Source organism: Muntiacus reevesi, chromosome 20, assembly GCF_963930625.1.
Source record: "Muntiacus reevesi chromosome 20, mMunRee1.1, whole genome shotgun sequence".
Classification (NCBI taxonomy): domain Eukaryota; kingdom Metazoa; phylum Chordata; class Mammalia; order Artiodactyla; family Cervidae; genus Muntiacus; species Muntiacus reevesi.
The window spans coordinates 14,534,887-14,561,410 of NC_089268.1; the positions used below are offsets into that span (position 1 = coordinate 14,534,887).

Consider the following 26,524-nt stretch of genomic DNA (forward strand, 5'->3'; position numbering starts at 1 on the left):
GGTCAAATAAAAGTATCTGTATGGTCTGTACCTGATGAAGAATACTTGAGAATACTGACTTAGCAAGAGATGTTTATGGTGGTGTTTAATGGTGGTTGTGTGGTTTCTAAATACTAGATGCTGAGCTGAAGACAAACATATGTTGTATCATTTAATCCTCTAACATATTTCTGTGACGTTTAAATAATTAGCTTAAGGCATTTGGGTAATAAATGTAGTTGTTGCGTTTGGTCGCTAAGTCATGTCTGACTCTGTAGCCCCATGGACTGCAGCCCTCCAGATTCCTCTGTCCATGAGATTTTCCAGGCAAGGATACTGGAGTGGGTTGCCATTTCCTTCTCTAGGGGATCTTTCTGACCCAGGGATCAAACACCCGTTCCTGCACTGGCAGGCAGATTCTTTACTGCTGAGGCACAAGGGAAGCCCCAATAAATGTCATACCTCCCCTTTAACCACAAGGCTGTTCTGTGGGATAGCAATTTCAACTCATTTGATCTTTCCTTGGAAGACGTTTTGTTTTGGGGCAGGTTTTTAATCAATGTCTTTCAACTGGTTTTCAGTTCTCTCCTCTGAATAGCAGTTTCCTTACTTTAATGAAGGCATCCCTGATAGATCAGTGGTAAAGAATCCACCTGCCAATGCAGGAGATGCAGGAGAAGTGGGTTTGATCCCTGGGTCAGGAAGATCCCCTGGAGAAGGAAATGGAAACCCACCGTAGTATTCTTGCCTGGGGAGTGCCATGGACAGAAGAACCTGGCAGGCCACTATAGTCAATGGGGTCGCAAAAGAGTCGGACATGATAGAACAACTGAGCGCGCCTGCGCACATGTACTTTAAAGAAACCTAGACCTCAAAATATAACATAACGATTTAATAAGAATAAATGAAATTAGTGAGAGATTAGCTGTTAATTATTTGGAGGGAGATGGGTCTTTAAGAATTTAAAGTTTGGAAAGTCTATAGATAATTACAATTGGTAGTATTTAAAGTTGAATGCATGAGTTGTCTATAGAATAAAAGCATCTGTTCTCAGAATCCTTTGAAGAAATGATTCCCGCACGGAAGCTAAAGAATTTTTACCCGGGAGTGGCAGAGCATAAGGATATTTCCAAGCTAGTCCTCCTCCTTTCTTCCTCTGTGAACTCTCTCAGAAAGGCAGTTCATGAAGCCCTGCAGGACTTTCAGAAGTACAAGACACTCTGGACAGAGGACCGAGATGTGAAAGTGAAGGTGTGTTTCCACTACTGGCAATGCAGTTCGGGTTGTAATTGCTTTACTCTTGTGGGACGACCCAGTCAGTGATAATGATGAGAACTCAAGAACAGAGACCAAGAACCTGTAAATGCCACACACCTAGCACATCTTGTCTTGTGTAATTCTGACATTGACACTGGGGCAATCGATAATAATGAGGCTCAAGCAGAGTTTGTTCAATTCACCTGAGTACCAATTATGTGTGAGACATACCCAGAGGCCAGGTATTCAGGGGTGTGTCAAAGTTACAGAGGCCTAGCTGTATATTTGGTTAGAAACTCAGGAAACTTTAGGACTGTAAACAACCAACCAGAAATGTGAAATCCCCTCACATAGCCTCCTCTTCCAGTACTAACAGTTCATCCCTTTCTCTACTGAGCCCCTGGCCTGATAGCACATTCATGAGGAAAAATATATAAGCAGATGCAATTTTCTAACTTACTTATTAGAAGTGTAAGATTTACATTGTCAAAAAGCCAAAGAAAGTGTTGATTCTTTCCTTGCTATAGGAGTTTTTGGCTAACAATCCTTCTCTGACTGAAATCAGATCTGAAATTCTACACTACGCGACTTTTGAACAGGAGATTGATGAGTTGAAGCCTATTGTAGTTGTAGGAGCACTTGAATTGCATACAGGTATTTTAAAAGTATTATGTAAAGTATCTGTATTTTCACATGAAATGTGACTTCATTTAGGAGACAGTTATTAATCTACCTTGGTACAATAACTATTAAGCATTTTGGACCACCAATATTGTTCATATATATGTTAAATATAGATATACATTTTGTATATATAATATTATACCAAAGTGGCTTAATACACTTAATATTAAACTGGTACCCGAACAACTAAAACTATAGGTGGAACTATGTGTTACTGGAGGGAGTGGGTTGTGTACAAGAGCTAAGAATCAGAACAAGTGGAAGTCTCCTGAGAAGTTAGTCCAGTGGGGTTAGAGTATCAGAGGGTGATGAGACAATGTCTGAAATCAAAAGCCCAAGCTGATTCTACAGCTAACTATAGTGAGGGAGAGTTCTGCTGGACAGGCCCAGTGTTCCCAGCATTATAGACTGCTAGTCTCATGTAGGGGTTACCTGGAGGAATTCAGGGAAATGAGTGAGGGCTGCTAATGGGATGACCAGATACAGAGCAAGGTTCACATTGGATGGTGCCAGAATGAATTTCCAAAATTCTTCTCTATAGACTTCAGTGTCTTTCTTGTGATCAGTTTAACATACTTCGCTGGGATAGGCATTAAGTCTTCAAAATCTGGTAACCTTCCAGAACATTTAATTCAGACTAGCTACATTTCACCCACTCCAGTGTTCTTGCCTGGAGAATCCCAGGGGCGGGGGAGCCTGGTGGGCTGCCATCTATGGGGTCGCACAGAGTCGGACACGACTGAAGTGACTTAGCAGCAGCAGCAGCTACATTTCAAGTGCTCAGGGTGGCTGGTGACAACGAAATGGACAATTATAAATGCTCAGATTATACATGAAGTGAATTGTTTCAGAATGTCACCTAATATTTTATTTTGACCTTTTTCTGTCTTCACCAGAGCCAATGAAATTGGCCTTATCAATTGAGGCTAAGGCATGGAAGATGCTACTCTGTCGATATTTGAATGAAGAATACAAAAAGAAAATGTCAGACATGATAGCATTTATCAATGAATACTTGAAAAAGTTATCTAGACCTATTCGTGACTTAGATGATGTCAGATTTGCAATGGAAGCCTTGTCTTGTATCCGTGATAATGAAATTCAAATGGACATGACTTTGGGACCAATTGAAGTAAGAAATGTTTGCATTTTTCTCTCTTGAAATGCTATTTTTTTTTAAATAGAGAAACACTAGAACATTGATTTCTTTATCTATTTTATGACACAATCTTCCTGTTTTTCCTCTCTGATGTTGATGTTCTTAGAGGGATTTTGATAATTATCAACAGTGAACAGTATACCAAGGAAAATGTATTGATAATGCTGTACTGGTCTAGACAGTGTTCAGTTTTTTTATGCTGGTACCTATATTTTACAGAAAAGAGTGGTTGTACTCTCTGACTTCAGTCCTCACATATTAGGCAAGTTCCCCAAATATCTTTGACTTTCTTAGAAATGAGCCATGTGTCTCCCCTATGACCAGCAGCATACCATGGTTGAGAATGGTCTATTTAGGCTCAAAAGTAGCTGTTGGGATTTAGATCAACAGAAGATGTTTTTAGGAAAGAGTACTGTTTTAGTTTCCTGTTTAGCCCCTGTAACAAATTATCATAACCTCAATGGCTTAAAACAACACGTATTTATTATTTTATAGTTCTCGAGGTCAGAAGTATGGAAATGGGGCTGAAATCAACATACCAGCAGGGGCTCCAGAGAACCATTTCCCTATGTTGTCCAGCTTCCAGAGGCAGCTTGCATCCCTTGGTTCCTGGTTCCCTCCCAGCAGTGGCATCACTCTTACCCCTGCTTCTGTCCTCATATCTCTGTCTCTAAATCTCCTATCTCCTTCTTTCCCTTAAAGGAACCTTTGTGATTACATTGGGCCCACATGGTTAATCCAGGATAATCTCCTCCTCTCAGATTCTTTTACTTAATCACATCTGCAAGTTTGCTGTGTAAGGTGACATGTATTCCCAGGTGCTAGAGATTCGGGTGTGGATAACAATAGGGAGGCTGCTATTCTACCACTAATACTTAGAATTTCTGGTTCATGGTGATAATAAAGATCAGATCCAGTTCACTTTATAAGTTTTTAAGATTCTCTGTGGATAGTGCACTCCCCCTATTGCCTGCAAACCTGGGGAATTGGTACCTCCTTTTGGGACCCAGTGTTCATGACTGAGCCTTGCTTTCTTGAAACCACTTAGAGTTTGTGCTCTTTGGTAGTTAATGAAATTCATACCTTTACTACTTCTTTAAATCTTAGTATTCAGATATTTTGAATGCTGACCACTTGCTTCTCAAGATTTAACAAGTTATCATACCATTTTTTTCCTGACTGCCAAAGTTCAGTTTTTCAGCATAGATTCCTTTGATAAAGCTGATTGCCAACTCATCACTCTAAAGAAAATTGGGCAAAATTGGTATATAACATTATACAGATTTCAGTGGTGCAAGATTATAACTCAGCATTTATATGCAGTGTAAAGCCATCACCACCTTTAAATCTCTTTACCAACCATTACCATACAGATAATCCCCTTCACCCATTTTTCTGTCCTTTATCCCCCTTCCTCTCTGGTCCCAATATGTCCTCTGTATCTATGAATTTGTTTCTGTCTTGTCTTGTTTGTTCATTAGTGTCTGCTCTTCCGAATATCATTTCATTCCATTCCTTATACAGCCAACCCCTATTTTAATAGAGTATGAGAAGACATTTTGCATGGTCTTGTCACAAGATCAGGAAGAGAGAGGCAAAAAGTTACTCTAGGGTGTTTTTCCTCGGAGAGTATCTCAAAGGGATTGGTCTCCTCTCCACCAGGATCACCTTGGTGCTTATTAAGTTCAGATTTCAGCGCCTGGGGTCTAGAGTCAATATCTGATGTCAGTGATAATCTAAAGGAGCTTTTTATACACATTTAATTTGGGGAACCATCCTTTTAAGACATAGTGGGAATTTCCCTGGTGGTCTGTTGGCTACGGTGCTGTGCTGGGGTTTGATCCCCGGTCAGGGAACTAGATTCCACATACTGCAATTGAGAGTTCATGCTGCACCTGAAGATCCCACGTGCTGCAAGACCTAGTACAGCCAAATAAATAAATAATTTTAATGAAAGACATAGGAATGTGTTTGTGGAAGCCCTCTAAGTCATTTGCCAGTTGTGTTTCTTGTGATCTGGCTGAATCTGCCCCCACTGCACAGGAAGCCTATGCTATTTTAAACCGCTTTGAAGTTGAAGTCACCAAAGAAGAATCAGAAGCCGTAGACACCTTGAGATATTCTTTCAACAAATTGCAGAGTAAAGCGGTGAGTACAAATTTAATTCTTTTATTAAGTGACTATATCCAGAAAAAAAAAACATTTCAAACTTTTCAAAAGCTCAGTATATATTATCTTCCTAGCTTTATTGGGATATAATCCACATCCTATAACATGTACCATTTCAAAGTATACAATTCTGTAATTGTTACTATATGCAGAGTTGCACAACAACCATTATTATTTAATTTTAGAACATTTTCATCATCCCCTAAAAAACCCCATGCCCATTAGTAATCCTTCCTCATTCTCTTCTTCATCACAACCCCTGGCAAACACAAATCTACTTTTTATCTCTTTGAATTTGCCTTTTCTGGATGCTTAAACATAGATAGAATTCTATAGTATCTAGTCTTTTGTGACTGGTTTCTTTCACTTAGAATAATGTTGTCAAGGTTTATCCATATTGTTTCACGTACCAGCACCTCATTCTCCTAATGGCTAATAATTCTTAGCATCTTTTTACATGTACTCATTAGCCATTTGTATATCTTCTTGGAAGAAAGGTTGAATTTAAATCTGTTATTTGTTTTTTAAATTGGGCTGTCTCTTGGGTTGAGTTGTAAGAGTTCTTCATATATTCTGGATGTAAGTCCTTTAATCAAAAGATTTGCAAATATTTTCTCTCATTCTGTGGGTTTTTTCACTTTCTTGATAGTATCTTTTGAAGCACAAAATTTTTAATTTTGATAAAGTCCAGTTTGTCTATTTTTTTTTCTTTGGTTTCTTGTTTTTTGGTATTGTATGTAGGAAGCCATTGCCTAATCCAAGGTCATGAAGAGTCACTACTATGTTTTCTTATGAGAGTTTTATAATTTTGCCCTTACATTTGTTACATTTTGAGTTAATCTTTGTGTATGGTGTGAGTTAGGGGTCCAATGTCATGTAAACGTGTGTGAATATCCTGTTGTCTCAGGACCATTTTTTGTAAAGACTGTGCTTTCACCAAATGAATTGTCTTGTCACCCTGGAGAAAAACAGTTAATCATAACTGTAAGGATTCATTTCTGTACTCTCAACTTTAATCTGTTGATCCACATGCCTGCCCCTATGCCACTCTTGATTACAGTAGCTTTGTACTAAGGTAAAAAAAAATAATGGAGCAAAATACGCATAACCTAAAGTTTACCATCTTAATCATTTTTACGTGTAGAGTTCAGTAGTGTTACATGTATTCACATTGGTCTGCAGCCAATCTCCAGAACTTTTTCGCATTGCAAAATGGAAACTACCCATTAAACAACAGCTCCCCATTTCTCCCATGCAAGTGAAATCATACACTATTTATCTTTTTTGTTACTGACTTATTTCAGTTAGCATAATGTCCTCAAGATTCATCTGTATTGTAACATATGTCAGAATTTCCTTCCTTTTCAGTGTTGAATAATAGTCCATCATGTGCATATACCACATTTTGTTTATTGATTCATCCACCAGTGGGCATGTGTGTTCCTCCCACCTTTTGGCTGTTGTGAGTAATGCTAGTATGGACATGGATGTACAGATATCTCTTTGAGACCCTGCTTTCAGTTCTCTTGGATATTTACCCAGGAATAGAATTGCTGGACCACATAGCAACTCTATTTTTAATTTTTCAGAGCTGCCTGCCATATTGTTTTCCATAGCAGCTGCACTGTTTTATGTTCCCACCAACAGTTCATAAGGGTTCCAATTTCTTCATATCCTCACTTGTTATTTTTTGTATTCTTGATAGTAGGCATCCTAATGGGTGAGGTGGTCTCTCATTGTGGTTTTAGTTTGCATTTCTCTAATGAAAAGTGACGGTGAGCATCTTTTCATATGCTTGTTGGCCATCTGTATATCTTCTTTGGAGAAATGTCTTTTCAAGTTCCTTGCCTGGTTTTAAGTTGGATTGTTTGTTTTTGTTATTGTTGTTGAATGGTGGAAGTTCTTTATATATTCTGGATATTAACTTCTTACAGGTATATGATTGGCAAGTATTTTCTCCCATTCTGTAGATTGCCTTTTCACTCTGTTCATTAGATCTTTATAATTCTTTTTATTTATATATATATATATCACTCTGTATATATATTTATTTATATATTTATATAAATGTATATTTATATTATTATATATATTATATATATTTATTTCGGAGAAGGCAATAGCAACCCACTCCAGTACTCTTGCCTGGAAAATCCCATGGATGGAGGAGCCTGTAGGCTGTAGTCCATGGGGTCGTGAAGAGTCGGACATGACTGAGCGACTTCACTTTCACTTTTCAGTTTCATGCATTGGAGAAGGAAATGGCAACCCACTCCGGTGTTCTTGCCTGGAGAATCCCAGGGACAGGGGAGCCTGGTGGGCCGCCATCTATGGGTCGCACAGAGTCAGACATGACTGAAGCGACTTAGCAGCAGCAGCATATATATTTATATTATAAATATATATTTACATTTATATAAATATATAAATAAATTTATAATTTATATATATTATATATTTATATCACTCTGTAAAGTAAGTAGTGATATCCCTCCTTTCTTTTCTAATTTTAGTAATTTGAATCCTTTCTCTTTTATTTTTGGTTATACTAGGCAAAACTTTGTCACTTTCATTGCTGTTTTCAAAAGAGAACCTTTTAGTTTGTTTATTTTCCTATTGTTTTCTTATTCTCTGTATCATTTATCTGTGCTTTTTTTTTTTCCTGTGCTCTTTTTAAATTGTTTTCTTCCTTCTGCTTTCTTTGGGTTTAGTTTCTTCTTCTTGTCTAGTTTGCTAAGGTGGATGGTTCAGTTCAGTTCAGTTCAGTTCAGTCACTCAGTTGTGTCCGACTCTTTGCGACACCATGAATCGCAACACGCCAGGCCTCCCTGTCCATCACCAACTCCCGGAGTTTACTCAAACTCATGCCCATCGAGTTGGTGATGCCATCCAGTCATCTCTTCGTCTGTCGCCCCCTTCTCCTCTTGCCCCCAATCCCTCCCAGCATCAGGGTCTTTTCCAATGAGTCAACTCTTCGCATGAGGTGGCCAAAGTACTGGAGTTTCGGTTAGGTTACTGATTTGAGGGTTTTTTTTTTTTTTCTTTTAATGTTGGCATTTATGGCTATAAATTTTTCTCTAACCATTTTTGAAGTTGGTAAATATTTAGACATTATACCTATGGCTGATTCATGTTGAGCTTTGACAGAAAACAGCAAAATTCTGTAAAGCAACTATCCTTCAATGAAAAATAAATTAAAAAAAACGTGAATGGAAAAGGGATGGTGGGATGAATTGGGAGATTAGGACTGACACAAATACACTCCCATGTGTAGAACAGATAGCTAGTGGGACCTTGCTTACAGCACAGGGAGCTCAGCTCAGGGCTCTGTGATGACTGAGAGGAGTGGGATGGGAGTGGTGCGAGGGAGGCTCGAGAGGGACGGGACATGTGTATGCATGTGGTTGATTCACTTCGTTGTACAGAAGAAACTAACAATTTAAAAAATAAGTGAACTCTAAGGCAGGGTCCAGATTCTTTAATTATACTAAAATTTTTATTGAATATTAATTAATTAATGTTGGATTAAAGTTTCCTATTTATGGGGAGATTTGTCATTGAGATTGAAGCAAGACACAGTAGCAAGGACACAGAGCTGAAATTGGGGTCGTGGCGTGTGATTCTGGCTCTGCCGTCAGCCAGTTGGGTGATCTGGTGCAAGTTAATAACCTTTGTTTCTTAATTTCTTCATGAGGTCCTTTAGAAATATTTTAGAAGCTTTAAAAAATGCAGTTTAATGAAACTTGAGAAGATGTGTATAAAATTTTTTAATAATAATTTTTATTTTGGGGCTTCATGTTCAGTATTGACTAAATGCTTATTTTAAAAAGTACTTACTGGTTAGTCTAGACAGTGAGTCCTAGGAAGGATATGGGGAGTCCTCAGTTGAGATCTAGTAAAGCCCAATTTGCTATTATTGTTCAGTTTAAAAGATTCACTTGGGTTTTTCTCTCATCTCTCTGTTAGTGTTAAACCTACTGACCCATTCTTTACTACAGTCACCGTTAAACTTAAAGCAGTATATGTTCCAACCCTGCAAGATGCTACCATTGAGAGCCCGGGAATCACATTGCCAAGTTTTGAATCTTGACCTGGTCACATACTAGTGCTGGAACCTTGAGGAAGTTAGTCTCTCTGTGGGTCGGTTTTTTCACCTGTGAAATGGATATAATAGTAGTATATACCATGCAGGGTGGTTGTGAAGATTGAATGAGTTAACATATGTAAAGAACCTGGCAGAGAGAAAGCATGAATTAGGTGTTAGGTATAATGATTGCCTTTTTATACCGTTCATGGGGTTCTCATAGCTAGTATACTGGAATGGTTTGCCATTCCCTCCTCCAGTGGAATTGATGCTTTCAAACTGTGGTGCTGGAGAAGACTCTTGAGAGTCCCATGGAAAGAAAGTAGCTCAAACCAGTCTTAAAGGAAATCAACCCAGAATATTCTTTGGAAGGACTGATGCTGAAGCTGAAGCTCTAATACTTTGACCACCTGATGTGAACAACTGACTCATTGGAAAAGACCCTGATGTTGGGAAAGACTGAAGGCAGAAGAAGAGGGTGACAGAAGATGAGATGGTTGAATGGTATCAATGATTCAATGGACGTGAACTTGGGCAAGCTCCAGGAGATGGTGAGGGACAGGGAAGCCTGGTATGCTGCAGATTGTGCATAATTGGACTTGACCTCATGACTGAACAGCAACAGCAATTGATGATTGCAGATTTAAGCAGAAGCTTTGAAAATCATTGTGGAAGGCATCTACTATTTTTTCATACCTAGAGTAATATCTTTTTCTTACTGGGGTCTGCTCTAATTATTGCTACCACATGAACCTGCTAGAGATTTCTTATCCCAGACCGTGGCCTGGTCCCGGAGACAACATGTGACCTAGACTAGGCCCATAGTCATAATTGTTCCCTTGGCCATATTAACCACTTGAATTGGGTCAGCCAGAAAATATTTTCCTAACTGCAGTTAAATAGCTTTGCCTCTTGGGTCATGAGCTAGAATGATTTGAGACTCATTGGTGCATTTGGATTGTTTATTTCTGAGTTTTTTTTTTTTAAACAAATTAACATTTTAGACACATCCTCATTCATAGTGTATCTGTGAGATTAACAAACCTGCTGGAGTAGAACTTGTATTTTTCGTTTAAATGCATTGCTTTCACTCTCACATTGAGCCTTTTTTTTTTTTTAATTTATTCTAGGTTTCTGTACAAGACGAACTAGTTCAAGTGCAGCCAAAGTTTAAAAATAGTCTACTTGAGTCTGTGGAAGTTTTTCGTGAGGATGTAATGAACTTTGCAGAAGCGTACGAGATGGTAATTAAGTGTTTCACACTCTGTGTTAAGATATTTGGCACAATGTTTATATGAGATGAAAGTGATGAACCCTGAGAAATATACTGTGATTTGTATGTTGTGTGCAAGAGGCTATCTTCGCATAGTTGCAGCTATCAAAAAGAGGGGATAGCTGCTCCTCTAAGCTGTTTTATATAAGAGAGAAGAGAAACAATTTAACTACTAAAAGGAGCAACAATTTTGGAAATCATGAAAGGAACACAGAGTCTGCTTTTGTCCTTTCTTAGGGCCAGCATATTCATAATTAAAAATGTAGTACAGTTGTTGGAAGGCTGTTAGAAACTATAAATGTCCTAATGCCAGGGTATCATACAACTGATTTTTTCCCAGCTCTAACTCTTAGAGAACCAGAAGGGTCGCTGAACATAAATAATAAATGTCATCCTTGGTCAGTCCCACAGACTCCTCAACATGGTATATGACTGATAATGGTTGGCCTTTATGAAGTTAAAGCTCAGAAGTTGAATGTAGTCCCTAACATATTCTACTTACTTTCAGTGATCATAGTAGATATAAAATCATAAGATAATTTAAGCCCTTGGTGCTACTTCTATAACACTTTTTCTTTAATGTGTACTGAACATCTCTTTTCAGTTTGATTGGTTAATATTTTATTTCTCTTATTCTATTATACTGGACATATGGCATATTATTTAGCATATCCATAATATTTATGATTGTACAGACCATTTGGGGTCTTTTTTGCAACTGTTTTCTGGCTCATGGCCTCCAAAGACTGCCTTCTGCTACTTCCAAGTATTCAACCTATGTCTGTCTCTGTTTCCATATCAGTCTAGACTATTAGTGAGAAGAAGTTGTTCTCAGAACTATGTATCAGTTATTCTAATGCACAACCACAGCACCATCATTTATGATTATAAATGAAATGAAACAGAGTTCTTGTATTGTAAATGTCATATAAGATATAATTTAATCACATATTTTATTAGCTATGTCAAGGTCCTTAAAAAATGAATGGAAGTTAGAGTGATGCAAATGTACTAAAATTGATTGTGATCATAGTCTGTGAATATAATAAAAACTGTTGAAGGGTACATTTTAAATGAGTGGATTGTATAATATGTGAATAATATCTCAATGAAACTGTTACAAAAAATAAATGAGAGCTTCATATACAGGATAAAGTTAGATCATGTAAATTAAAAATCATGTTTATTTGTTTAAAAGGAAATAATAGATAAACCTAATAAATTGATAAATGTATGTGATTAGGAATTAAAATGCTGATTATATTTCATTACAGGAAGGACCCATGGTTCCAAATATACCACCCCAAGAAGCTAGCAACAGGCTACAGATCTTTCAGGTAAAGTTACATTTTTGTGGTTACATTGACATTCCCTGTATTTATACTTAGGTGGCTTCCATGGTCATCTCACCAAGGAAATACAGAGCTGCTGTCCAAAAATCATTGTTTTTTTCTTTACCAGGAATACCCAAGATTGAGTGGATTATACTACTTTACTCATTTGAACCCTGTAGGAAAGATGACAGTCTAAAATAGTAGAAAAGTCTGAATTATAGAATTTTACAAATGTCGTTTTATTACTTTCAGATGTATTTATAGGAACTTGAAACGTATGTCTGGAGACCACTTAATTTATTAAGGAAATAATTTTATATAAAATGATTACTTTCAGAATGCTTGAAAGTTAATTTTCATCAGTACTTATCTTTTCCTCTGATAGCTTGGTATCAGCATGAATTTGCTTCACAAATCCTTGTTTCATAGATAATATTAAATAAACTTCAATATAGCTTTTATCTTGATTATGATAAATTCTACTTTAATGGGTTCTGAATTAATTACATCTTACTATAATTTAAAAACCTTTTATAGGCCAATTTTGATGATCTATGGAGGAAATTCGTTACATATTCATCTGGAGAACAACTTTTTGGGTTGCCTGTGACTGACTATGAGGTTTTACACAAAACTAGGTAAGTTTAGAAATTGAACAAGTTTATTATAAATAATTAACTGTCCATTAGGTGAACATGTCATCATCATTAAATCCTTCATTGTACAGAGACGGGTCTGGCTCGGAAAATTCCTAAATAGTCCCCTCATTCTTAGCTATTCCTATGTTATTGAATACACAGTCTCCATATAAAATAAATAGCCTTTTGGCTAACATCAAGTGTGGTTTTCCCTGATAGCTCAATTGGTAAAGAATCTGCCTCCAATGCAGGAGACTCCGGTTTGATTCCTGGGTCGGGAAGATCTCCTGGAGAAGGGGTAGGCTTTGGGCTTCCTTTGTGGCTCAACTGGTAAAGAATCTGCCTGCAATACAGGGGACCTGAGTTCAATCCGTGGGTTGGGAAGATCCTCTGGAGAAGGGGAAAGCACCCACTCCAGTATTCTGGCCTGGAGAATTACATGGACTCTGTAGTCCATGGGGTCGCAAAGAATCTGATACAATTGAGTGACTTTCACTTTCAAGTGTAGTATTCACAGGTGGCACAGCGGTAAAGAATCTGCCTGGAAATGCAGAAGACACAAGAGACCCCAGTTCGATTCCTGGGTTGGGAAGATACGCTGGAGAAGGGATAGGCTACCCACTCCAGTATTCTTGAGCTTCCCTTGTGGCTCAACTGGCAAAGAATCTGCCTGTAATTTGGGAGACCTGGGTTCAACCCCTGGGGTGGGAAGATCTCCTGGAGTAGGAAATGGCAACTCACTCCAGAATTCTTGCCTGGGAAATCCCATGGACGGAGGAGCCTGGGGGGTTACAGTCACTGGGGTCTCAAAGAGTCTGACATGACTGAGCACGCGTGCCACACAATGAGGACGTTTTCCTTTACTTGCCCCAGAATCCCTCCTTTCTTCTTGTTTTGGATATAACTGCATCTGGGCACACGAGGGAAAGCTTTTGGTAGGAAAGTGATGTTTAAAAGGCAGACTTCAAGGCAGACATGATCATAAAAATCCAGCTTACGTTTGAAAGTAAAGAGATCAAATAAAACATTAGCCTTAACTTTGCTCTTGTTAGCAAGTTTTGGTCACGTTGTTTGCAGTGATTGGTATGGTTATAATAATTAAACACACTTGGTAATGGCACATAATATTTTAATTTGGAATATTTGAGAGCTATAAACCTTAACCTAATTGATGGAACTTAAAGTCTTTGGAAACCGACGGGGTTGCTAACATGTTGGTATAAGACATTATACACATAATGTATGAAATATTTGATTAGATGAATTCTGCCTATCCAATAATGGAATTTATCTTTAAAATATATGTTACATAATGACTTAATTATTTGGTTTCCCAGAAAGGAACTCAACTTGCTGCAGAAGCTGTATGGACTGTATGATACTGTGATGGGCAATATTAGTGGTTATTATGAGATACTTTGGGGAGATGTAGATATTGAAAAAATCAATGCAGAACTTCTGGAGTTTCAAAACAGGTGAGTTTCAATTGCATTAACTTACCAATTTATAGTGCATATTTTAGGATCCTATAGGAATTTCACAACTGGTTTTATTTTCTGATATATTGCTGTATTTTCATAACACCTTCTTCAAAGAAATGTATAGATGAAATAATTTTTTTTCTTAAAGATGTCGTAAACTGCCAAAAGGACTTAAAGATTGGCAAGCTTTTTTGGATCTGAAAAAAAGAATTGATGATTTCAGTGAGTCATGTCCTCTACTAGAAATGATGACCAATAAGGCGATGAAGCAGAGACACTGGGATCGAATCTCTGAGCTAACTGGAACCCCATTTGACGTGGAGTCAGATTCTTTTTGTCTTAGAAATATTATGGAAGCACCACTCCTTAAAAATAAGGATGATATTGAGGTACATGGGGTTTAAAGTTTTGCAAATGACCTGTTAAAGAATGTCTCCTTTTTCTCTTCTGAAAATTGTACAGATAAACATTTTATTCAAGGGTGTACTGATTGCCCTATATAATGTACCCTCAAAATGTCAAATGATCCTGAACATTCCTTGGTTTTTCAAAATAATGCTGTAACTCAAGGAGATAATAAAATTATTTGAATTATTTAGTTTTGGAGCTCCTCAATCTGTCCTCTTTGTCCCTTAACTATACTCTTTTTTAAAATTTTGTTTATTTCTATATTGTGTTCTTGGTGGATTCCTCAGAACATTTTCCAACCTTCTACTTCTATACTTTTTACTATTAGTCTAGTAAATACTTTAAATTATTATATATTTCCTTCAAGATTTTTAATTGGTTCATTTCCACTTTTATGCTTAGTGTTATTTACATTTCCATCAATAATGTGTAAGGATTCCTTTTTTTTTTTAAACATCCTCACTAACACTCTTTCTTTTCTTTGTGGTGATAATTATTCCAGCAGGTGTGAGGTGATACTTAATTGTGATTTTGACTTGAATTTCTCTGATGATACGTGATGTAGAACACCTTTTTATGTACCTGTTGACTCTTTGTATGTCTTTTTCAGAAAAATAGCTATTTAGAAACTCTGTCCATTTTTCATCAGATTGGTGGTTTTTGCTGCCGAGTTGTATGAGTCTGCTATATATATATATATTGAATATTGAGCCCTTATCAGGGTTACTATTTGTGAATATTTTCTCCTGTTTAGCAAGTTACCTTTACATTTTGTTGCTTGTTTCCTTTGCTGTAAGGAGCTTTTCAGTTTGAAGCTATCCCACATATTTATTTTTTACTTCTGTTACCTTGGCTTTGGTGTCAAGTCCAAAAAAATCATTGCCAAGACTGATTTCAAGGAACTTACCACCTCTGTTGTCTTATAGGAGTTTTATGGTTTCGGGTCTTTAGTCCACTTTAAGTTAATTTTTTGTGTGGTGTAAGATAGTGGTCTAGTTTTGTCCTTTTCCATGTGGTTATCCTGTTTTCCCAGCACCATTTATTTTATTTTATTTTTTTTTAAATATTATTTTATTAGTTGGAGGCCAATCACTTTACAACATTTCAGTGGGTTTTGTCATACATTGACATGAATCAGCCATATAGTTACACGTATTCCCCATCCCGATCCCCCCTCCCACCTCCCTCCCCACCCGACTCCTCAGGGTCCTCCCAGTGCACCAGGCCCGAGCACCTGACTCATGTATCCCACCTGGGCTGGTGGTCCGTTTCACCATAGATAATATACATGCTGTTCTTTCAAAACATCCCACCCTCACGTTCTCCCCCAGAGTTCAAAAGTCTGTTCTGTACTTCTGTGTCTCTTTTTCTGTTTTGCATATAGGGTTATCGCCACCATCTATCTAAATTCCGTATATATGTGTTAGTATACTGTAATGTTCTTTATCTTTCTGGCTTACTTCACTCTGTATAATGGGCTCCAGTTTCATCCATCTCATTAGAACTGATTCAAATGAATTCTTTTTAACGGCTGAGTAATATTCCATGGTGTATATGTACCACAGCTTCCTTATCCATTCATCTGCTGATGGGCATCTGGGTTGCTTCCATGTCCTGGCTATTATAAACAGTGCTGCGATGAACATTGGGGTGCACGTGTCTCTTTCAGATCTGGATTCCTCAGTGTGTATGCCTAGAAGTGGTATTGCTGGGTCATATGGCAGTTCTATTTCCAGTTTTTTAAGAAATCTCCACACTGTTTTCCATAGTGGCTGTACTAGTTTGCATTCCCACCAACAGTGTAAGAGGGTTCCCTTTTCTCCACACCCTCTCCAGCATTTATTGCTTGTAGACTTTTGGATAGCAGCCATCCTGACTGGTGTGTAATGGTACCTCGTTGTGGTTTTGATTTGCATTTCTCTGATGATGAGTGATGTTGAGCATCTTTTCATGTGTTTGTTAGCCATCTGTATGTCTTCTTTGGAGAAATGTCTGTTTAGTTCTTTGGCCCATTTTTTGATTGGGTCGTTTATTTTTCTGGAATTGAGCTTCAGGAGTTGCTTGTATATTTTTGAGATTAATCCTTTGTCTGTTTCCTCATTTGTTATTATTTTCTCCCAATCTGAGGGCTGTCTTTTCACCTTACTTATAGTTTCCTTTGTTGTGCAAAAGCTTTTAATTTTCATTAGGTCCCATTTGTTTATTTTTGCTTTTATTTCCAATATTCTGGGAGGTGGGTCATAGAAGATCTTGCTGTGATTTATGTCGGAGAGTGTTTTGCCTATGTTCTCCTCTAGGAGTTTTATAGTTTCTGGTCTTACATTTAGATCTTTAATCCATTTTGAGTTTATTTTTGTGTATGGTGTTAGAAAGTGTTCTAGTTTCATTCTTTTACAAGTGGTTGACCAGTTTTCCCAGCACCACTTGTTAAAGAGATTGTCTTTTTTCCATTGTATATCCTTGCCTCCTTTGTCAAAGATGAGGTGTCCATAGGTTCGTGGATTTATCTCTGGGCTTTCTATTCTGTTCCATTGATCTATATTTCTGTCTTTGTGCCAGTACCATACTGTCTTGATGACTGTGGCTTTGTAGTAGAGTCTGAAGTCAGGCAGGTTGATTCCTCCAGTTCCATTCTTCTTTCTCAAGATTACTTTGGCTATTCGAGGTTTTTTGTATTTCCATACAAATTGTGAAATTATTTGTTCTAGTTCTGTGAAAAATACCGTTGGTAGCTTGATAGGGATTGCATTGAATCTATAGATTGCTATGGGTAGAATAGCCATTTTGACAATATTGATTCTTCCAATCCAGGAGCACGGTATGTTTCTCCATCTGTTTGTGTCCTCTTTTAGTTCTTTCATCAGTGTTTTATAGTTTTCTATGTATAGGTCTTTTGTTTCTTTAGGTAGATATACTCCTAAGTATTTTATTCTTTTTGTTGCAATGGTGAATGGTATTGTTTCCTTAATTTCTCTTTCTGTTTTTTCATTGTTAGTGTATAGGAATGCAAGGGATTTCTGTGTGTTAATTTTATATCCTGCAACTTTACTATATTCATTGATTAGCTCTAGTAATTTTCTGGAAGAGTCTTTAGGGTTTTCTATGTAGAGGATCATGTCATCTGCAAACAGCGAGAGTTTCACCTCTTCTTTTCCTATCTGGATTCCTTTTATGTCTTTTTCTGCTCTGATTGCTGTGGCCAAAACTTCCAACACTATGTTGAATAGTAGTGGTGAGAGTGGGCATCCTGGTCTTGTTCCTGATTTCAGAGGAAATGCTTTCAATTTTTCACCATTGAGGGTGATGCTTGCTGTGGGTTTGTCATATATAGCTTTTATTATGTTGAGGTATGTTCCTTCTATTCCTGCTTTCTGGAGAGTTTTAATCATAAATGAGTGTTGAATTTTGTCAAAGGCTTTCTCTGCATCTATTGAGATAATCATATGGTTTTTATCTTTCAATTTGTTAATGTGGTGTATTACGTTGATTGATTTACGGATATTAAAGAATCCTTGCATTCCTGGGATAAAGCCCACTTGGTCATGGTGTATGATTTTTTTAATATGTTGTTGGATTCTGTTTGCTAGAATTTTGTTAAGGATTTTTGCATCTATGTTCATCAGTGATATTGGCCTGTAGTTTTCTTTTTTTGTGGCATCTTTGTCTGGTTTTGGAATTAGGGTGATGGTGGCCTCATAGAATGAGTTTGGAAGTTTACCTTCTTCTGCAATTTTCTGGAAGAGTTTGAGTAAGATAGGTGTTAGCTCTTCTCTAAATTTTTGGTAGAATTCAGCTGTGAAGCCATCTGGTCCTGGGCTTTTGTTTGCTGGAAGATTTCTGATTACAGTTTCGATTTCCTTGCTTGTGATGACTCTGTTAAGATCTTCTATTTCTTCCTGGTTCAGTTTTGGAAAGTTATACTTTTCTAAGAATTTGTCCATTTCATCCAAGTTGTCCATTTTATTGGCATAGAGCTGCTGGTAGTAGTCTCTTATGATCCTTTGTATTTCAGTGTTGTCTGTTGTGATCTCACCCTTTTCATTTCTTATTTTGTTAATTTGGTTCTTCTCTCTTTGTTTCTTAATGAGTCTTGCTAATGGTTTGTCAATTTTGTTTATTTTTTCAAAAAACCAGCTTTTAGCTTTGTTGATTTTTGCTATGGTCTCTTTAGTTTCTTTCGCATTTATTTCTGCCCTAATTTTTAAGATTTCTTTCCTTCTGCTAACCCTGGGGTTCTTCATTTCTTCCTTCTCTAATTGCTTTAGGTGTAGAGTTAGGTTATTTATTTGGCTTTTTTCTTGTTTCTTGATGTGTGCCTGTAATGCTATGAACCTTCCCCTTAGCACTGCTTTTACAGTGTCCCATAGGTTTTGGGTTGTTGTGTTTTCATTTTCATTTATTTCTATACATACTTTGATTTCTTTTTTGATTTCTTCTATGATTTGTTGGTTATTCAGAAGCGTGTTATTTAGCCTCCATATGTTGGAATTTTTAACAATTTTTTTCCTGTAATTGAGATCTAATCTTACTGCACTGTGGTCAGAAAAGATGACTGGAATGATTTCAATTTTTTTGAATTTTCCAAGACCAGATTTATGGCCCAGGATGTGATCTATTCTGGAGAAGGTTCCGTGTGCACTTGAGAAAAAGGTGAAGTTGATTGTTTTGGGGTGAAATGTCCTATAGATATCAATTAGGTCTAGCTGGTCCATTGTATCATTTAAGGTTTGTGTTTCCTTGTTGATTTTCTGTTTAGTTGATCTATCCATGGTTGTGAGTGGGGTATTAAAGTCTCCCACTATTATTGTGTTACTATTAATTTCCTCTTTCATACTCGTTAGTGTTTGCCGTACATATTGCGGTGCTCCTATGTTGGGTGCATATATATTTATAATTGTTATATCTTCTTCTTGGATTGATCCTTTGATCATTATGTAGTGTCCTTCTTTGTCTCTTTTCACATCCTTTATTTGGAAGTCTATTTTATCTGATATGAGTATTGCGACTCCTGCTTTCTTTTGGTCTCCGTTTGCGTGAAATATTTTTTTCCAGCCCTTCACTTTCAGTCTGTATGTGTCCCTTGTTTTGAGGTGGGTCTCTTGTAGACAGCATATATAGGGGTCTTGTTTTTGTATCCATTCAGCCAATCTTTGTCTTTTGGTTGGGGCATTCAACCCATTTACATTTAAGGTAATTATTGATAGGTGTGGTCCCGTTGTCATTTACTTTGTTGTTTTGGGTTCACGTTTATACAACCTTTCTGCATTTCCTGTCTAGAGAAGATCCTTTAGCATTTGTTGAAGAGCTGGTTTGGTGGTGCTGAATTCTCTCAGCTTTTGCTTGTCTGTAAAGCTTTTGAATTCTCCTTCATATCTGAATGAGATCCTTGCTGGGTACAGTAATCTAGGTTGTAGGTTATTCTCTTTCATTACTTTCAGTATGTCCTGCCATTCCCTTCTGGCCTAGAGGGTTTCTATTGATAGATCAGCTGTTATCCTTATAGGAATCCCTTTGTGTGTTATTTGTTGTTTCTCCCTTGCTGCTTTTAGTATTTGTTCTTTGTGTTTGATCTTTGTTAATTTGATTAATATGTGTCTTGGGGTGTTTCGCCTTGGGTTTATCCTGTTTGGGACTCTCTGGGTTTCTTGGACTTGGGTGGCTATTTCCTTCCCCATTTTAGGGAAGTTCTCAGCTATTATCTCCTCGAGTATTTTCTCATGGCCTTTCTTTTTGTCTTCTTCTTCTGGGACTCCTATGATTCGAATGTTGGGGCGTTTCACATTGTCCCAGAGGTCCCTGAGGTTGTCCTCATTTCTTTTGATCCTTTTTTCTTTTTTCCTCTCTGCTTCATTTATTTCCACCATTTTATCTTCTACCTCACTTATCCTATCTTCTGTCTCTGTTATTCTACTCTTGGTTCCCTCCAGAGTGTTTTTGATCTCATTCATTGCATTATTCATTTTTAATTGACTCTTTTTTATTTCTTCTAGATCTTTATTAAACATTTCTTGCATCTTTTCAATCTTTGTCTCCAGGCTATTTATCTGTACCTCCATTTTGCTTTCAAGATTTTGGATCATTTTTATTATCATTATTCTAAATTCTTTTTCAGGTAGATTCCCTATCTCCTCCTCTTTTGTTTGACTTGGTGGGCTTTTTTCATGTTCCTTTACCTGTTGGGTATTTCTCTGCCTTTTCATCTTGTTCAGATTGCTGTGTCTGGAGTGGGCTTTCTGTATTCTGGAGGTCTGTGGTTCCTTTTTATTGTGGAGGTTTTACCCAGTGGGTGGGGTTAGACGATTGGCTTGTCAAGGTTTCCTGATTAGCGAAGCTTGCGTCAGTGTTTTGGTGTGCGGATCTTGATTTCTTCTCTTTGGATAGCAATGGAGTGCCCAGTAATGAGTTTTGAGATGGGTCTATGTGTTAGGTGTGACCTTGGGCTGTCTATATGTTGATGTTCAGGGCAATGTTCCTGCGTTCCCAGCACCATTTATTGAAAAGACTGTCCTTTCCCCATTGTATATTCCTGGCTCTTTTCTCATAAATTAATTAAACATGTATGTACGTTTATTCTGTTCCATTGTCTGTTTTTATGCCAATACTATACTTTTTTGATTACCATAGCTTTGATATAGTTTGAAAGCAGGAAACATTATGCCTCCAGCTTTGTTCCTTTTTCTCAAGATTCCTTTGGCTAAATGGAGTCTTATTTGGTTTCATAAAATTTTTAGGATTTTTTATTCTGTTTCTTTTATTTATTTATTTGACTGTGCTCGGTCTTCGTTGCGGCATGTGAGATCTTTGTTGCATCATGCAGGACCTTTCTTTGAGGAGGGCAGGCTTAGGTGCCCCAAGACATGTGGGATCTTAGTTCCTCGACCAGGGATCAAACCTAATCCCCTTGCCTTGGAAGGCAGATTCTTAACCATGGACCACCAAAGTCCCCTTGTTCTATTTCTTGAAAAATGTCATTGATAGGGATTGCTTTGAAATTGTAGATTGCTTTAGGTAGTGTAGACATTTTAATGCCAATCTATGCTCGTGGATTATCTTCACATTTACTTGTGTCTATTTTAAGTTGCTAGCTACTAAAGTTGGAATGCAGTCTTAAACTCTACATTTTTACTACCCCCCTCCCCCCTACATTTTGTTTTTGGTGTCACAGTTTACATCTTTTTATCTTGTGTATCCACTGACAAATTATTGTAGTTTTCGTTATTTTTACTAATTTTGTCTTTTAACCTTTCATACTAGATTTATAAGTGATTAACCCAACACCTTTTACAACATTAGACTATTCTGAACTTTACTATTTATTTCCCTTTACCAGTGAGATTTATACTTTCATATAGTCTTCTGTTACTAATTAGCTCTGTTTCATTTTAGCTTAAAGAAGTCCCTTTAACTTTTTTTTTGTAAGACTTATCTAGTGATGATGAGCTCCTTTAAGCTTTTGCTTGTCTGAAAAACTGTTTATCACTCTTTCAATTCTGAAGGACAACTTCACCATGTACTGTATTCTTAGTGGCAATTTTGTTTTTATTTTCTTTCAACACTTTGAATATATTGTGTCACCCTCTTTTGTCCTGCAAAGTTTCTGCTAAAAAATCTGCTGGTAGTCTCATGGGGGTTCCCTTGTACATAACAAGCTGTTCTTTTTTTCTTGCTGTTTTTAAGATCTCTCCTTGTCTTTAACTCTTGACCTTTTATTTATGTGCTTTGTTGTGAATCTCTTTCGGTATATTTGTGTATTAAGCAAATAGGCCCCTTTTTCACAGAAAGCTTTTTAGTGAGCTGCCTCTGTGCTGGGCCCTGGGTTGGGTGAGTATAAGCAAGCTATTCAAGAGCTGTTTCTCAGTTCATTATGGGCTTGTGGGTCTCATGGACATAAGCCCTGAATTTGGGAGTGGTTGCTTCTTTTTAACAGTATATATATGTCAAAATGTTTGTTTTTGAAGCATTTTTGCCCTATAAATGCTATTCAAACACTATTGAAGGAAACAATCAAGGAATTAAAAAAAAAACAAACTTTGATGATCACTTCATTCTTACAGTAGGTTTTTACACCTAAGAGTATAGCTGTTCATAGGCTGTGCTTTTGAAAAGTTCATTTCGCAAGTCCAGGGAATTCTAGGATTCAGTTATTAGTTATTTTCCCCCTAAACAGAGTCTCGGCATTGTCTATGCCAATACATTCTTCTTCTTTGCCCCACGTACCCTGCTAGTAGCCTAGCTGGCTGCTTACTGTCACTGCCTCGAAAGGAAGCCTTTTCCCTTCCTATAAAACGTCCTCTCCCTCCCCCTGTTGGTATCCTACTTATTCCCAGATGTGCCCTCCTCCATGAAGCCTTTCCTCTTGACTGTAGGCAAAAGTCATTTCTCCCTTCTCAGAACTCATAACAGTTAACACCACTCTTATTACACTTACTACACACTGTGTGTTAGTTGCTCAGTCGTGTCCGACTCTTTACGATGCCGTGAATTGTAGCCCGCCAGGCTCCTCTGTCCATGGAATTGTCCAGGCAAGAATACTGGAGTGGGTAGCCATTTCCTTCTCCAGGGGAGCTTCCCAACCCAGGGATGGAACCCAGGACTCCTGCATTGCAGGCAGATGCTTTACCATCTGAGTTACTAGGGAAGCTCTCCTACACACTAATTTGTGGAAATTCCTTGCACCTTCATATCCTTTCCCATCTCTGAGATTCTGTGATTCCAAGGAGGAAAATCAACTGAGGTATGTTGGGAAAATACCTTAATTTTATTTACTTTTGTGAGACTTTCATATCAAAAATTCTCAAAAAAACAGGAAAATCCATAAAAATTAGAATTAACTTTTAATCAAGTGAGATGTTCATATTAGGATCAGAAGAGGTGGGACTATAGCAATGTTTATATATTACTTTAAAGAGTTCAAAAGAATCTCATATATTCTCATTTGCTTCTTTTAACAAGCCAGAGTGCGGCTGTGATTATGTCCATGTTGGCTGAAAAACAGTGATTAAAAATATAAACATGAAACATGATTTAAGTTCCATATCTCATGTATCTCATTGTGTCCAACTCTTTGCAATCCCAGGACTGAAGCCCATCAGGCTACTCTGTCCATGGAATTTTCCTAGAATACTGAAGTGGGCTACCATTTCCTTATCCAGGAGATCTTCTCGACCCAGGGATTGAACCTGTGGCTCCTGTATTGACAGGCAGGTTCTTTGCCACTGCACAACCCCAATGATTTTCTAGGGCCAAACTAAAAAGTTCTGTGATTTTAATGCACTGGATTTGTAATTGAAAATGTCATGACATGTTCTTTGATTTCCCTCTGAAGGATATTTGCATATCTGCCATTAAGGAGAAGGATATTGAAGCTAAGCTGACTCAGGTGATTGAGAACTGGACCAATCAGAACCTGAGTTTTGCAACCTTTAAGGGAAAGGGAGAACTCCTGCTCAAAGGAACTGAATCGGGAGAGATTATCACCTTGATGGAGGATAGTTTAATGGTTTTAGGTTCCTTACTAAGCAACAGGTAATTGTATAATTTGCAGGGGAAGGTTTTGATTTGTCATTTAGGGTAATATAATTTTAGATAAAACTCCAGTTTTGTAGCTGTGGCAGAACACGAGATTCTGACCTAAAGTGTTGACTCTTGTCAGTCCTTACATGAGCTACCTATTTTCCCTAATAATCATGGCCTCAATTTTTTCTTTTGTTACTCACCTTCCCATCATAATTATTCTCCCTCAAATTGGCAGCTCATCTTCTGAATATCTTAACTCCCTACCAAGATGACATCATCTTTTTATCTTCTTTCTATCTCTTTCTTTGATTTTTTTTTGTCATTGTCCTCCTTGGCTGAACCTGCTCAAGTGTTCACCCAATAGCCCAAGAAAAGTAGGCTGGCAAACATGAAGAAATATACTATTAGGGGCTTGGCACTCACATTTGGATTTTTATGGTGAAAAGCCTACATCTGTGCTGGGTCCACTGCAGCCTAAATGAGGTGATCTGTCTATCATGGGACTATTGAATCAACTTGAAAGTGACTTGTGATCTCAAGTGCAGCTTTAGGAAATGGGACCTAGTCAGATTAAATATATTCTCAGGCCCTGGTCTGAGTATTACCAACCTCTAATCCCCTAGCTGACTATCCACTGATTCTTAACTGGTCTTTACCCTAACACACCTAAGAAATGCGTCACATTATTTCAGAGGTCATTAACAGAGGTCAGTGCCCAGGATGCATGGGGATTCTAATACGTTATCTGTAGGTTGGGATCACTGTTTAATGAATGTCATCCTGCAACGCCTCTAGCCCAAAGGCAGTCTTGCATTTTAATAATGCATTAACTCACAAAACTCCTAGGAGTTCTAGGGTGAAGTTGCTGGGCTTAAACTCCGAGGGATCATCCTCTGCTTTCAGGGAATCTGAATAACCTGGCAAAGGTGACCATTGGCTATTCAGTGGTTCCTGGACTTCTCAGGCTGCTGCTTTGCCATGGTTCATTGCAAAGTTTGCCAACTTGATTTCCTGAATGATGATATCTTGAAGAAAGGCTCTAGATTCATCTGAGCCTGGTTGTGCAGCCCAGGAATTCAGAATTTGAAACTTTTCTTAATTTTGTTGTTAACTTGCATATAACTTGAGTTGTTGTTGTTCAGTCGCTCAGTCGTGTCTGACTCTTTGTGACCCCATGGACTGCAGCACGCCAGGCTTCCCTATCCTTCACCATCTCCCAGAGTTTGCTCAGACTCATGTTCATTGAGCCAGTGATGCCATCCAACAATCTCTTCCTCTGTCATCCCCTTCTCCTCCTGCCTTCAGTCTTTCCCAGCATCAGGGTCTTTGCTAATCAGTTGACTCTTTGCATCAGGTTGCCAAAATATTGGATCTTCAGCTTCAGCATCAGTTCTTCCAGTGAATATTCAGGATTGATTTCTTTTGAATTGACTGGGTTTGATCTCCCTGCAGTACAAAGGACTCTCAAGAGTCTTCTCCAATACCACAGTTCAAAAGCATCAATTCTTTGGCACTCAGCATTCTTTATGGTCCAACTATTATATCTATACATGGCTACTGGAAACACCATATCTTTGTTTGGCAAAGTAATCTGAGTAGTTATAGTACTAATTTATTGTACTAGTAAACTCAATGTTGAGGTCGTGCTAGGAAGAGTATAAGGATATCTGAGAAATCACGACACTGTGGGAGATCCTCCTTCTAGAAAACTTTGCAGCACCAACTGGATCCAGAATGCTTCTTCCAGAGCCAACCATAGCCTTATCATGTAGCAAGTGCCAGATGAATCTCTAGAGCTATTCAGATGTGATGTCAGAAGAAACTGTGTATTTCCATGGGTGAGACTTGACTCACCTCAAATACCTGGATTGTGACACTTTCCTGGTGGGCCCCTGATTCCGTGGGGTTCCTTGAGCCTTCTTTTCTGTCATTAACAGGTTCTACCACACAAAGTTGTGCAATGCAAATACCTGGCCAAAGGACAAAAACTTGTCATTAGTGATTTTATTTCAAATCCCCATTTTTCATGTTGGGAAGTTATGCACCATCAAAGATGACTCTTTTCAAAAATTTCTGGGCAAAGTTATTTTTAACTCCATCTATCTAGGTGGTTCAGCTCCCTAAAATGCTTATCCACACCCTCTTGGTCTATATGTATTGATTTTGAAGGTGCTTTTGGCATATTGACTGCCTTTCAGCTCTAGACTGATGGTCAGATGCACACTATAAATTGTGAGTTGAGAAAAAAATGCCTCTCTCTACTAGACCAACTCATCTACCTCTTTGGGGCAGTTTTTGTACAACCACTTTATATCTCCATAGGCTTCTGTAGAAATCAAAGGTTACACTCAGGCATCAGACTATACCCAGAAGAACCCCATTCTATATGTGAATCCCTTCAAGTCACTCTGTCCTGGACCAAGAAAACTTTTAAGACTGTACAAATGTCACTCACCAGGAAGTGCCACTACACAACTTCAAAGCTATATACTTGCATTGCCACAAACTGAAGTTGGCTCCTTAATCCAACTGCAGGGAGTTG

General features: G+C 37.8%; 1 protein-coding gene across 1 annotated transcript in view; it reads left to right on the top strand.

Moving 5' to 3' along the window:
- DNAH8 (dynein axonemal heavy chain 8) overlaps positions 1 to 26,524 on the top strand; it is a 315,169-nt gene that overhangs the window by 88,174 nt on the left and 200,471 nt on the right. Inside the window, exons 23-32 of the mRNA XM_065912223.1 lie at positions 1,034 to 1,230; positions 1,764 to 1,890; positions 2,817 to 3,052; positions 5,123 to 5,227; positions 10,463 to 10,576; positions 11,880 to 11,942; positions 12,477 to 12,577; positions 13,915 to 14,052; positions 14,207 to 14,447; positions 23,792 to 23,991. Of these exons, the coding sequence (XP_065768295.1) occupies positions 1,034 to 1,230; positions 1,764 to 1,890; positions 2,817 to 3,052; positions 5,123 to 5,227; positions 10,463 to 10,576; positions 11,880 to 11,942; positions 12,477 to 12,577; positions 13,915 to 14,052; positions 14,207 to 14,447; positions 23,792 to 23,991 (1,522 nt within the window). The remainder of the gene's footprint in view (positions 1 to 1,033; positions 1,231 to 1,763; positions 1,891 to 2,816; positions 3,053 to 5,122; positions 5,228 to 10,462; positions 10,577 to 11,879; positions 11,943 to 12,476; positions 12,578 to 13,914; positions 14,053 to 14,206; positions 14,448 to 23,791; positions 23,992 to 26,524) is intronic.